Genomic DNA, 15,646 nt, shown 5'->3' on the forward strand with positions numbered 1-15,646 from the left:
AATTCTAAATATTTTAAAAAATATTTAAGTAAATATTCATATTTTAATTCTAAAAGTTAATCAATTAAATAGCAGTTGAAATTTAAAATGTAAAAAATTTTGTTGAAATTTTCAAATTTAAATCAAGATTAAAAGTCATCACTTTTTCACCAATATATAAGTTAAGGTAAATAAAGAATTATCTATTTAAATAAATCTTAAAATAATATTTAAATAATAAAAGAAAATAGAAGAATAATAAACTTTATTTAAGATCACAATAAATTATCTCATACAAAAAATTCAAGAAACGAACCAAATTTCTCAGAATAATTTCTCAAAGAAAATAATTTAAAAAGCTTAAATTCACCTTAGAGTCATTCTAACTTACTAATTTTAGATCCTTCTTCTAAATCTCCTTATTTTTATTCTAAAAATGAAAATTTTAAACAAAATTTTGCATGTAAATTATTATTAAAAGTAAATACTAAGATTATTTAAAATCTTTTTTAATTTTAAAGAATAGGAAAGCATTCAAATTTTGCAAAAGCATGTATTCACAGCAGAGAAAGATTAAAAAAACGAAGAAAATTTATCTATTTCTATTAATTCAGCAAATGAAGCATAGATGAATCAAGAAATTCAAGCCTTATCGCACCACAGTTAACAATAAAATTTAACTAAATTAGATTAACCAAGTATGAATTAAAAACTATAATAAATAGTTAACTTAATTATATTTAATAAATATAAGGCACTGAAGCACTTTAAGATAATATTTAACCTATAAATTAAACTTAGACAATAAAATGCTTTTAAAAGGATTAAAGTTTTGGAAAAGATTTATGTAAAATTTATAAATAATTTTATTTCATTTTAATTAATTATTAAAAATTTAAAAGAAAACAAAAATCATAAACTCAATTCTGTAAGTTTACAAAAATAGTCTGAAGTTTTATCAAATAAATAAAATCCTTTCAATTAATTTTCGAAAATTCAATAAATCAAAGCTGATAATTATGAAGAGATGATGGCAATAGGCTAAGAATAAAAAAATTCAATAGATTAATCAAATTAGATTTAATTAACTGATTCAAATAGTTAAGAAATGAAAATAGTAAACACTGTCAATAAAAAAGAATAGATAATTTAATAAGATTAGATTTAGCATATAGAAAATGAAGCTTAGCCTAAAGAGAGCATTTTATCTTGATAAGATATGCCAGATAAAAAATCTTAAAAAAAACTAGATGATACAATTACATTTAGGTAATATTACAATTTTTAAATAGAAAATAATATTTTAATTTTATCAAAATTAAATAAATAGTTTTAAATACAAATAGTAACGATGCTGCTAATTAATAAAACAAATAGAACCCTTTCAATAATTTTTGAAAATACATCAACTCAATACTGATAATGATAATAAGGATATCGAATATGCTTCATAAAGTATTGTCCAATAAAATTTAGTTTTAATATTATTTACATATTTTTTTCTATTATATTTTATGATGTAAAACTTAACATTGTCTAATATTGTAAATTTAATTTACACTCTTTTTTAATGTTTGTTATATTGTTTTATTATTTTAGCAGTTTACTAATTTGCTCCTTTTTAAACTCATAAAATTTTATTTAAAAAATATTCATATAAAAGTTTATTATTTAAAGATTATTTTTCTAAAATTTTAAACTTATTTTTTTATAATTTTCAGAAAATAATGAAGTTTTTAATTTAATCTTAGGTTATGATCATTTAAAAAAATGGTTAATGTAAATAAAATACCTTAATTTACTAACACAAAAATCTATTTATATATAATATGGAAAACTAATAATTTTTAATAAAGATAAAAAAACAATATCGATAACAATTTTAATAAAAGTTGATAACTATTTTCATAATTAAGGTATGTTATTCATCTGTTTACTTTTTTTACCACTTACTTCTTATAAAGCAATTTATCTAGCATAAATTGGATTTAAATTCCATTTAATTTATAATTTTTGTATATCATCAAGTTATTCAACAACATTGTGGTCCATTCTTTTTGATTATAAATTTAACAATTAATTAATTTTAAATAAACATAAATAATTTATAAATATTTAAAATATTACGATCTATCTGTTTGATATTCTAAAGTTTGGCTTGAAATTGGCATACCTAATCCACTTGTCATAGATAAATTTTATAACTACATGTTTAATTTGTGCTTATTTTTGAGCTCTTCTCTAAACTTTTTCATTTTCATGTCATCTTCATAATAGTAGCTAGTTTTAACAATAAATCTTTTTTTACAATAAATTATATGCATTGTGTAGACGATTGTAAAAATAGCATATATTAGAATAACTCCATTTAAAAGCCACATTGAACCTAAAGTTAGCCATGAAATAAGTTTGTAGTGAGTAGTTATTACCAAGAATATCAAAAAGCTAATCCAAGTGTTCAGCACTTCGATAATAACATAGTATCTCAGCTGATGCTTTATTGTGAAAGGCTTCCAATAAATTAGGTAAATAGTAAAGAATAAGTTTGATACTAAAATGAATGAGCAAGATACCATCTTATTTGGAACTAAATAAAGGAGAGCTAAGTTAAGAATTTTTCTTGCTTCAAATATGAACCAAAAGTATTTTTAAAATGCTGACATTACCGATATATTCTACACAAGATATTAAATCTTTGGGACTTCATCTCTGTCTAGGTACCTTGGATCAAAACATCTTACTTTCTTAAAGAGTACAAACAAAATGAAGAGATATGCTAAAATAAAAACAATTTGAAGGACAAAGCTAGTAATATTTAACCAGTGGGTAAATTCTATGTAAAAGAAGCCTTTAAAAATAGATGCAAAAATGAAGTTTGAGAAGATCTAATTGAACCAAATGAGATATGAATATTTTTTTTCACAATACTTTGAAAAGAAAGTTATTTTCTTACTGATTATAGTTATCGTTTTTAAAACTAATAACAAGCCTACCAGCAAGAAAATGTAAATTATCACATTTTTTATAAATTATTTGCTAAAATTCTTAGAATACAGCATTTTGAGATCATTATCTAATAAGACATCTGAAGAAAGAGTTCTTTTATTTTTTAATTACTAACTTTAGTCATCTATTTAATCATTATTATTGTCTTCTACTGGTTCTTCATCTAATGATTACAAAGGACTAGGGAATAAATTAATGATATTCATTGAGAAGTACTATCCTATAAACGTAGGTCCTAAACTTATTTATTTTAAATCATCACACACTATAAAATTACCTATCAACTGTTATATTTATAAGGTATATCCAAAAGTAGCAGCAGAGACTAAAACGACTGAGGAGCCTGCTTGAATAGCTGTTGAAGTTACCTAGACAGATTTCATGCTCACATCAGTTTTATTGATAACCTCTATTTCTTTTTCACAGTCTTCCTCTTCTTTGAAATTACAGGTGTAGTATTTATATCTTTCGTCAAATTTACAGGTTTTTCTATCAGTATTTAAAATGTATTCATGAGAACATTTTAAACATTTATCAGACTAGCAGTAGTCACAATTTTTTTGCTGACATTCTGTGCAAATATTTGTTATAGGATCTGGGTAGTACTTAACAGGACATTTCTGGCATATATTTTTTCTCTCGTCAATAAAACTAAGTCCTTCTTCACATTTCTCACAAGTTATTGCATTTTTACACTCTAAGCAGTTGTAAAAACAGTGCTCACAAATCCTCGATTAAGGATTAACATATTAACCGCTACCACAATCTACTACACATTACTTATTTCCATTAGTTATTTTATAAGCACATTACTAACATTTCTTTTTCTATGGATTTTTAATAAATCCATCTTGGCACTTATTAACGCATATGTTATTTTGATCAAAAAAGTAATCTGAATTTTTACATTCTATGCAATCTCTTTCTGATGATTCTTTACAGCTTTTACAGCTTTCATGACATGGCTTACAGGCTTTTTATTTCTTATCTGTTTTTAAAAATATGTAATAAAATTATAAATGAAGAATTTCTTTCAGTAAATTGAGTAAATAAAAAATAAAGGTGGGGGATTGATTAATATTAAATCAGACAAATTTAATTAATTTCAAAAAAATGATTAAAGTAATTCAAAAAATAGTAACAAAGCACTTGTAAGAATTACATAAAATTTGATGATTATCTCACTTGAATGCGTTAATAAAATTTAACTTACAAATCGCATTCAATGCTTTTGGATAGAAAAATATAAAAAATAAATTATTACCAAGGTATTCCCCGATTTCACATTTGAAGCATTATCCTTCTAAAAGAGTATAATCTGGTTAACAAGTGTAACACTCTTGAAGACCTGTGCATTCTAAGCAATTAGTGGCGCATTTAGCGCATTTAATGTTTTACTCATCAAAGAAACTGCCTTTAGGGCATTTTTTTGAGCAAGACAAATCATCTTATAAAATTCCTACTTTACATTTCATACACTAGTTTATTCCCTCTCCAAAGCAGGTTTCACAATTTTAATGACACTGTAAACAAGACTTTTAACATTTCAAATTTATTCCAGAAGGTAGCGAAACAGATGAACTTTTTGAAAAGATTTTTACCTCATTATCTTAACAATTGTAGTTAGTAGAAACGGAACATTTTTTACATTCTAAGTTTGAAGGCCCTAAACATTCTGAACAATCACTATGACAGTTTTTACATACAGAATTTTCTCCATATTAATTAGAATCACAATCTCCACAAATTTTTGTATCAGTTCTAATGAATTTATTTGAATTTTAACATTTAATACATTAATTTTAAAGGGGTCCTGTGCAAGAAGAGCAATCAGAATGACAGCTTTTACATTCATTTTCAGAATCAACAAATTAATTATTTTCGCATTTTCCACAGATTCCATTTATTGTTTTTGGATAGTTTTTTTCACATTTCAAACACTAAGTACCATCTTTACATGAAACACAGTTAGCTATACAATTTTAGCAATTAATACCATCATTAAATTAGTTATAATCACATTAAACACATTTTTTCTGTGAACTAATTGAGAGATAGTAGCCATTTTTTGAACATTTTTAGCAATCAAACTATGTTTCTCCGTTGCAAATTTAACAATCCTAGTGACATTACTTACAGATGTGGTTTTTATCAAAGAAATATCTATCATATACACACTCTTTACATTCACTTTATTTTTCACCAGTACATGTTTTGCAATCAGGATGGCATTTTTTACAGAATTTACCGTCTATGTAATAATTTAATGATATGTTACAAGGTTAACAAATATTTTATTCACTTAACTTTAAATTAGGATCTTTGCATTCTGTGCATTCATTATTTGAAGGACCCGTGCATTTAAAACAAGAGCTATCACATGCTTTGCACTCTTAAGTAACCTTGTCAATATAATATCCATTTTACTCATCACATTTCTAACAAATATTACCTAAATCACTCCTCTTATATAAACCATCGCTGCATTGATTGCATTCTTTATCAGACTACCCAAAGCATGTTTTACAAGATTTATTACAATCTAAGCAAGAGTTAGTGTCTTTATCTACATATTTCCCTTTATTAAGATCACATTCTGAGCACTAACCACCATAATCTTTTATTGGGGTACCGATGAAGCTGGAACCAGCAGGGCATTTAAGACACTAATTTTTTTCTTTACCTGAACATGTTTGACAAGAATTATCGCAAGGTCTGCAATTTTTATTATCAATAAAAAACTTTTCATTTGTATTGCATTTAATACATTCGCTTGTGTCTCCATTGAAATAATAGTCACTAATACAGCTTTTACAATCATCCTTATTTGGTCCTTTACATGTAGAACAATATTAAGAACATTTTTAACACTTATTAAATTCATCAGTATATTAGTCTAAATCACAAGTCCCACATTTCTTAGTGTCTAATCTAATACTTAAGCTTGTGTCTTTGCATTTTGTACAATCTGTTTCTTCAGGACCTGTGCATGATTAACAAGAAGAATGACAGGGTTTACAAGTATTTGTATTTGAATCAGCAAATTCAGATTCCCCACAACTCCCACATTATCCATCAGGTTTGAGTGGAAAACCTTTTAAGCACTTTTCACATTTTTCAGGCTTTGAGCATTATTCGCAGTTTTTAGGACAGGTTTAACATTTTATTCCATCATTTGTTTCATTAGTTTTACATTTTTAACAAGTACTATCCTAAATTGAAATAAATTTGTCTGGTAATTTACATTTTAAGCAATTATTATTGTTTGGTCCTAAACAAGTTTCACAATCTTCATGACACATTTAACATTTGTTTTATCCGTCTTTGTAAGTATTGGGATCTTAACATTTTATACAACTTGTATCTTTTCCATCATTACAAGTCTTACAATCTGTATGACATTTCATACACTTCTTTTAACTATCAGTTTCATCTTTGTAATAATTCTAATTGGTATCACAATCTCCACAAGTACTATTTTCAACCATCAAATATAAATTAGGATTAGAACAAGATGAGCATTTATTTGACCCTTAGCCTGTACATGTCTTGCAAGTAGAATCGCATTTTCTGCATGCTGATTTATCAGTATAAAATCCATTTGCTGTTTCACATTTTTAACACCCATTTTCATTTTTTCCATCTAAAAAGTAGAAATCCGTTTTACATTTAGTGCAATTAGATTTATTACACTCTTAACAATTTGCTGGACAGTCTAGACACTTATTATTATCGTCTACATATTTAGCATCCTCTAGATTACATCCTTAGCACTTTCCATTTAAAAAGCTTAAATTTGATTTGCACTTTAAACATTCATTATCTTCTTATCCTGTGCATTTCTAGCAGCTTTTATGACATGGATAGCATCTCTTCACATTATTTTCTTCATTTTTAATAAACATCGAATTCTCTACATCACACACAATACATTTTTTTGAATTTTATTCAAAGATTTATGGGTCATTGCACTCAGTACACATATTCTCAGCCTCTCCATCACAATTTTTGCAGGATGTATGGCATTTTTTACACAAGTTATTGTCATTTCTATCAACAAAAAATCCTTGCTCATCGCATTTTATACATTCACCATTTCTAAAATAATATCCATCTTTACATTTTTAGCATTTAGAAGTATTATCTTTGCATATTAAACAAGAATCATGGCATTTTCTACACTTTTCTTAATCATCTTTAAAATAGCCATTATTTATTTCACATTTGCCACATTTTTTAGTATCTTCCTGGAAATATGTATTTGGAGGGCATTCAGTGCAATTATCTGCATCAGGCCCATTACACTTTTTACAAGTAGAATTACAACTTTTGCATTTATCCTATAAGATATAAAATCCCTTTTCAGTATCACATTTTTTGCATTCTTTATTTTCATTAAAATATAAACCATCTATACATTTCTTGCACTTATCAGCACCCAATTCATCACAAGATTAACAGGTAGGATCACATTTTCTACATTTTGATTTTTTAGGATCTGTTTTATCAATAAACTCAGGTTTATTTGTAGGATCACACTCTACACATTAGTTAGTATCTTCTAAAAAATAAGTATTTTTTTCACATTCTGTGCACTAATCTTCCTTTTCTCCTTCGCAATTCAAACAATTTTTGCTGCAAACTTTACAGAAATTGTCTTTTTTATCTACAAAATGCTTTTAACCACATATTACACATTTTTATTTGCCTTCATTAGTTTTTTAAAATACCATTTAAGTATCACAGGTTTAGCAACTAAATTCATCACCATCTAAACAGGTTTTGCAAGATTCATGACATTGTCTGCATCTTTATTTATTATCTATATATTATTTATCTTTTGTTTGACAGACACCGCATTCATTTGTGTCTTCTTAAAAATATGTATCTTTAACACAACTTTGACAGTTATCTTTATTTGGACCGCTGCAGGTCAAACAAAATTCACTGCAATCATCACATTTATTATTATTAGTTAAATACATTTTATTTGTCAATTCGCATTATACACATTTTTTACTCTTTAAACTGAAGTAATACTTATCAACACATGTAATGCAATTATCTTCAAATAATCCATCACATGTTTGACAATTTTCATGACAGATTTAGCAAACATTATCTTTATCTACAAATTATTTATCTTGGTTACATTTAATACATTATTTAGAACCAGGCTTATAAGAATAATTTTATGCACAAGTTATGCATTCATTTGCTTAGTTTGAGCAAGTTAAGCAGGATTAATCACAATCGTAGCAAAATTTATCTTTTTTAAATAATCCAGCTGACTCATTGCAGGAAATACACTGCTATTTTTTTTCATGTTTAAATAAGCTATCTATACATGTAATGCAAGAAGTTTCATTTTCATCGCTACACTTTTAACAATTAGCATGACAATCGTAGCATCTATTTTTCTTTAAAAATTTCTTATTGTCTAAATCACAAGATCCGCAAACATTTGTATCACCTTAAAAGTAGTTTCCATCAGGACAGTTATTACAATCACTTTCTAAGGGTCCTGAGCATGTTTTACATTTAGTATGACATGGTTTACATATGTCACCATCAATAAATTTTTGTTAATTCAATTCACATTCACCACATATTAAAGTAAAGGAGTCTTTAAATTTACCCTCTATACATTTATCACATTTTTAAGAAGAATCTTTACAAGTTTTGCAAATAGAATCACATTTTTTGCACCTATCATTTTCAATATAGTATCCATTTGCAGTATCGCATTTCCCACAATTTTGAGTTTCTCCAATAAAATAATTTCCAATAGAACATTTCTTACAGTTTTATGAAGACTTTTCGCAAATTTAACAACTTGAATCACACGATTTACATTAATCTCCATCAGTATATTTTTATGAATTCAAATCACATTCACCACATATTTAAGTAGAAGAGTCTTTAAATTTTCCATCAATACATTTATCACACTTTTAAGAAGAATCGTTACAAGTTTTGCAAATAGAATCACATTTTTTGCATCTATCATTTTCAATGTAGTATCCATTTGCAATATCACATTTTCCACAATTTTGAGTATCTCCTATAAAATAATTTCCAACAGAACATTTCTTACAATTTATTGAAGATTTTTCACAAGTTTGACAGGTAGAATCACATTATTTACATTAATCTCCATCAATGAATTTTTATTAATTTAAATCGCAATCTCCACATATTAAAGTAGAAGAGTTTTTAAACTTACCTTCAATACATTAGTCACATTTTTAAGTAGAATCGCTACAAGTTTTACAAATAGAATCACATTTTTTGCATCTATCATTATCAACATAGTATCCATTTGAAGTTTCGCATTTCCCACAATTTTGAGTATCTCCAATAAAATAATTTCCAATAAAACATTTCTTACAGTTTTATGGAGAATTTTGGCAAGTTTAACAGCTTGAATCACATGATTTACATTAATCTCCATCAATGAATTTTTATTAATTCAAATCGCAATCACCACATATTTAAGTAGAAGAGTCTTTAAATTTACCTTCAATACATTAATCACATTTTTAAGTAGAATCATTACAAGTTTTACAAACAGAATCACACTTTTTGCATCTATCATTATCAACATAGTATCCATTTGAAGTTTCGCATTTCCCACAATTTTGAGTATCTCCAATAAAATAATTTCCAATAAAACATTTCTTACAGTTTTATGGAGAATTTTGGCAAGTTTAACAGCTTGAATCACATGATTTACATTAATCTCCATCAAGGAATTTTTATTAATTCAAATCGCAATCACCACATATTTAAGTAGAAGAGTCTTTAAATTTACCTTCAATACATTAATCACATTTTTAAGTAGAATCATTACAAGTTTTACAAACAGAATCACACTTTTTGCATCTATCATTATCAACATAGTATCCATTTGAAGTTTCGCATTTTCCACAATTTTGAGTATCTCCTATAAAATAATTTCCAATAGAACATTTCTTACAGTTATATGAAGATTTTTCACAAGTTTGACAGGTAAAATCACATGATTTACATTAATCACCATCTATGAATTTTTATTAATTCAAATCGCAATCACCACATATTTAAGTAGAAGAGTCTTTAAATTTACCATCAATACATTTGTCACATTTTTAAGTAGAATCATTACAAGTTTTGCAAATAGAATCACATTTTTTGCATCTATCATTTTCAATGTAGTATCCATTTGCAGTATCACATTTTCCACAATTTTGAGTATCTCCTATAAAATAATTTCCAATAGAACATTTCTTACAGTTATATGAAGATTTTTCACAAGTTTGACAGGTAGAATCACATTATTTACATTAATCTCCATCAATGAATTTTTATGAATTCAAATTACAATCACCACATATTTAAGTAGAAGAGTCTTTAAATTTACCTTCAATACATTAATCACATTTTTAAGTAGAATCATTACAAGTTTTACAAACAGAATCACACTTTTTGCATCTATCATTATCAACATAGTATCCATTTGAAGTTTCGCATTTTCCACAATTTTGAGTATCTCCTATAAAATAATTTCCAATAGAACATTTCTTACAGTTATATGAAGATTTTTCACAAGTTTGACAGGTAAAATCACATGATTTACATTAATCACCATCTATGAATTTTTATTAATTCAAATCGCAATCACCACATATTTAAGTAGAAGAGTCTTTAAATTTACCATCAATACATTTGTCACATTTTTAAGTAGAATCATTACAAGTTTTGCAAATAGAATCACATTTTTTGCATCTATCATTTTCAATGTAGTATCCATTTGCAGTATCACATTTTCCACAATTTTGAGTATCTCCTATAAAATAATTTCCAATAGAACATTTCTTACAGTTATATGAAGATTTTTCACAAGTTTGACAGGTAGAATCACATTATTTACATTAATCTCCATCAATGAATTTTTATGAATTTAAATCACAATCACCACATATTTAAGTAGAAGAGTCTTTAAATTTACCTTCAATACATTAATCACATTTTTAAGTAGAATCATTACAAGTTTTACAAACAGAATCACACTTTTTGCATCTATCATTATCAACATAGTATCCATTTGAAGTTTCGCATTTCCCACAATTTTGAGAGTCTCCTATAAAATAATTTCCAATTGAACATTTTGTACAATTTTTTGAAGATTTTTCACAAGCTTGGCAAGTAGAATCACATTATTTGCATTAATCTCCCTCAATATATTTTTATGAATTCAAATCACATTCACCACATATTTAAGTAGAAGGGTCTTTAAATTTTCCGTCAATACATTTATCACACTTTTAAGAAGAATCTTTACAGGTTTTGCAAATAGAATTACATTTTTTGCACTTATCATTTTCAATGTAGTATCCGTTTGCAATATCACATTTTCCACAATTTTGAGTATCTCCTATAAAATAATTTCCAATAGAACATTTCTTACAATTTATTGAAGATTTTTCACAAGTTTGACAGGTAGAATCACATTATTTACATTAATCTCCATCAATGAATTTTTATTAATTTAAATCGCAATCACCACATATTTAAGTAGAAGAGTCTTTAAATTTACCATCAATACATTTATCACATTTTTAAGAAGAATCTTTACAAGTTTTACAAATAGAATCACATTTTTTGCATCGATCATTTTCAACAAAGTACCCATTTGAAATTTCGCATTTCCCACAATTCTGAGAGTCTCCTATAAAAAAATTACCCGAGGAACATTTTTTACAAATATTGGGTTAGTTTGAACAAGATTAACATGTAGCATCACATTCGAGTTTTATAATTTCTCCTCTAATTTGATCATAAATTACTTCTATTAATTATTAAATTTTGTAAAAATTTTAAATAAATACAAATATAATATTACCATCACTTTATAAATTTGGTAATAATTTATAGCATACTCCATACTTAATTACTCCTGAGCAAGAAGATGAAGAAATGCATGTATTTTTATCATAATCATAGACTTCTCCTGGATTACAATCTGCACATTTACTAGCACGACTTGATTTTTCAGTACAGTTTTTGCAATCTTTTAGGCAACACTTTTTAACTCCATCATCAAATGTTACATATTAGTAATTATTTGTGCAGGAGTAACACTTATCACCTTTTTTTGTTATTCTATCTTACATAGAACATCTTGTACAGTTATCTTTAGTATTAGCAGGTTCTAAACAGTTTACCCTTTTTTAAAAATGATCAATTATTACTAATTAAATTATTAAAGTAGAGGTTTACTAAACATCAGATATTTGAAGATTTCTAAATTTTAATATATCAAAAGGAACATTATCATAATGATCTTATTAGAAAAAATTTTAACATTTTTATACCTAAAGTTCTAAAATAAAATAATTTAAATATCTTTGTTAGAAATTTCATAAAATTACTTAAGAAGAATTGTAAAAAAAAATAATATGCAAAGAGTTATAATTTCATTATTTTTTATTTCCTATTTTACTGATTCTTTCAATTTTAATTGATTTTTTTTGATTTTTTTTTTTTTTAATTATAGTTTTTTAGGTATGTTTTAATATGAAAAAAACCCAAAATTATTATTAAATTAGAAACTAATCAATTAAATTTGTTTAATAATAAAAAATAAAATTCAGATATTATATGCATTTAACTAATATATATAATGTTCAGATTTCATTTTGCTTTTTTAATACAAACAATAATAAATTACCATTTAATATAATTAAAAAAAAAATAATATTTAAATGCTAAACTGCCATTTAAAAATCTTTTTACTATGTAATTTGTTGTTTAAATACTAGAATAAATAATGAAATTATTTTTATAGATATAAATAATCTAAAATTGTATACTCTTTGTTTAAGAATAACAAATGCTCAAAAATTTTCTTTACAATATTTTCGAAAAAAAAGTGCTTCAAGAGTTATGTGTAAATAGTAAAAATAACTATTTTGAATGGTTTTTTCTTTAATTCTTAATTTTTAATATCAAACAATAAAAAATTTGCAAGCAGTATTGAACACCTAATTTTATACTGTGATTCTTTTAAATAACTTTAGTAAAATAAAAATAGAAAAATTAAAGTTACAATCAATTTACAAGAGCTGTTCTGTATATGGTTGAAATAATATAAAAGAATAAATATATATTTATTTAAAAGTTAATTAAATTAAGAAAAGTATGTATGTATATCATCGAATGCGTATTTTAATTAATCACAAAAATTTATGAAAGTTAAGCATACAAATAGTAAATATAAATAGTTAAGCTGTTTTCTACCAATATTTAAATTGTAAGCACAAGAAAATACACAATATTAAGAAAAATATCATAAATATTTTAAAAATCGCTGTAAAATATAATTAATTTTTCTTTATTTTATTTAAATTCCATTCTAAATAGTTAAATTTGAAATATATAAAAAGAATAAATTAATCCATTAATTTAATATCCACAGTTGATTATGCAATCTATGATATTAATAAAAAATAAAAAGTAAGTCAGTCACTTGGTCATATAAAAATTATAATATTTCATGCGCTCATTTATTTGGTTATATAATAATAAAGGTGGGCGTGATACAATTATTGTATCTTTTTCATGTAATATTTATAAATTTAAAATATTATTCTATTAAAAATAGCTTAGTAAAATTTATAGCATAAAATAAAAAATTTTTGAATACATTTTGAAATTATTTTTTTAACTAAGAATTGGAATTATAATGTTTGTTTTTCTTTAAATGTATGGCTTTCTACAATATTTAGTATATTTTTGAATAAAATATTTATTCTATAATGAAATTTGAAATATCAATAATTATTTCTATTTTTATATTGAAGATTTATGTATTTTAAAAATAATTTCATCATAAATTGAAAAGAAAATCTATTTAAATAATATAACATTTATATAAAAAATTAATAATAGAATTTAATTTGAGAAGAAGAATTTAACAAAACAGAAATAAATAATGATGTTAATCATGATGACTACGACATCTCAGTTAGTTTAAGAAATTATTCTATTTAAAATAATTAAATGGAAATAAAATATAAATTTATACTTATAATTTATTTTATACTGCATTTTATACTATATGAATTAAATAAATATTTATTAATTTATTTAATTCTTTCATATTATTTTCATGCATTGAAATGAAATATTTCCACTTTAGAAAGTCACCATCAACTGTGAAATTTAGGCACCTACCCCAATTATTAATAATCGATACCAAAAATTTAAGGTATCCAAAATTGACAATTTGAAAAATCTAAACCATTAAATTTTTCATTACTATATTGTTATATCACCAATAAAATAATACACAGTGAGTTTTCACTGCAAGTTTAAGATTTTCATCACTAGAACAAAAACTTAACACATTTTGCACAAATCTACAAACATAAATATTTGTAAACTCAAAACACAGTATTATCTTAAAGTTAAATACAGAATCGCATTTTATACAATTATTATTTTGATCTAAATAATTTCTATTTTATGCATAGCAATCACCACATATGTTTTCTTGAAATAAAAATTTTCCTACACCAAAATGTTTGTATGTACAGATATTTTTGGATTCTTTGTAATCTTATATAAATATTATTGCATTTAAAATATATATCACAGCAGTATTTAAACTTATTTCTTCTTAAATAAATTAAAAATAATCACATTAAATTGAGATTTTTACACTTTTATTGAGTCTAAAATTAGTTCTATTTCATGAATTAAAATAGTATGATAAATTAGTTTTATTGTATCATTTTATTTTACATTTTTTATTACCTTAAGGCATACTCCATACATAATTATACATGAAAAAAGACAAAGAAATACATTTATTTTTATAATTATCATATACCTCTCCTTCTTTATAATCTACTCAAATCAAGCTACTGCCAGTCCTTCATTTTTAAGAAAAGTTTTTTGCAACTCTTTGAATACCATTTTAATCAGCATCTTCAAATTAAAATATGGAGTATTTAGTTCCAGAACTATAGATTAAATCACCTTTTTGTAATTCATAAAATCATAGAATAACTTTTACTGTTAGTTTTTTAATTAGGAGGTTCCAAATAATTTATCTTTTTTAATTAATTTATAATTCTTACAAATGAATTAATTTTATATTATGGAGAATCTTGAAGGCTTCTAAGGATTCTATTATTAATTTTTAGCTTATCAAAAATAATGAATTCAAAATACTTTAGCATCTCCTTAATTATAATCCTTTGACTTTGTGAAAATATTTTATTTAAGATTCAAAGAATTATTTAACTTACTAAAAATAAAAAATATAAATAAAATTAAAGAAAAGAACTGATATTTCATTATTTTTATGCTTTATATTTAGAAAATAATTTTCAATATTTAAGGTATAGATTGTGTTTTTTATTCTAAAAATTATTATCAAAAGATTGTCAGTGTAAAAAAAATATAATTTATTTATTCTTTTTTTTACAAGTTAAATGATTTTTATTAATTAATTAATTAATTAATTTATTTATTTATTATGTTATTAATAAAATAATAAAAGAATTTTTAAGGATATTAAAGATATAAACAAATTAATATATTATTAATGAGATACATAACTTTATAGTATAAAAGTAAGATAAATATATTATATTTCTAAAATATGAAATTA

At 24.3% G+C, this 15,646-nt stretch overlaps 2 protein-coding genes across 2 annotated transcripts; one reads left to right on the forward strand and one right to left on the reverse strand. All coding sequences in view use genetic code 6, as the record gives it.

Annotated features, from left to right (window-relative positions):
• Positions 1-1,157: 1,157 nt before the first annotated feature.
• TTHERM_000694439 (hypothetical protein) lies at positions 1,158-1,377 on the forward strand (the record flags this gene model as incomplete). The annotated part of the gene is made up of 2 exons (XM_012799838.1): positions 1,158-1,248; positions 1,310-1,377. The coding sequence occupies 2 exons, from the start codon at positions 1,158-1,160 to the stop codon at positions 1,375-1,377; spliced, it is 159 nt and encodes a 52-aa protein (XP_012655292.1).
• A 507-nt stretch (positions 1,378-1,884) lies between these two features.
• On the reverse strand, positions 1,885-12,447 carry TTHERM_00694440 (zinc finger lsd1 subclass family protein; the record flags this gene model as incomplete). Its single annotated transcript, XM_001023609.2, has 7 exons — positions 1,885-2,032; positions 2,107-2,277; positions 3,034-3,973; positions 4,250-11,815; positions 11,870-12,192; positions 12,247-12,310; positions 12,399-12,447. The coding sequence occupies 7 exons, from the start codon at positions 12,445-12,447 to the stop codon at positions 1,885-1,887; spliced, it is 9,261 nt and encodes a 3,086-aa protein (XP_001023609.2).
• Positions 12,448-15,646: the final 3,199 nt, after the last annotated feature.

Source organism: Tetrahymena thermophila (assembly GCF_000189635.1).
Source record: "Tetrahymena thermophila SB210 genomic scaffold scf_8254420, whole genome shotgun sequence".
NCBI lineage: Eukaryota > Ciliophora > Oligohymenophorea > Hymenostomatida > Tetrahymenidae > Tetrahymena > Tetrahymena thermophila.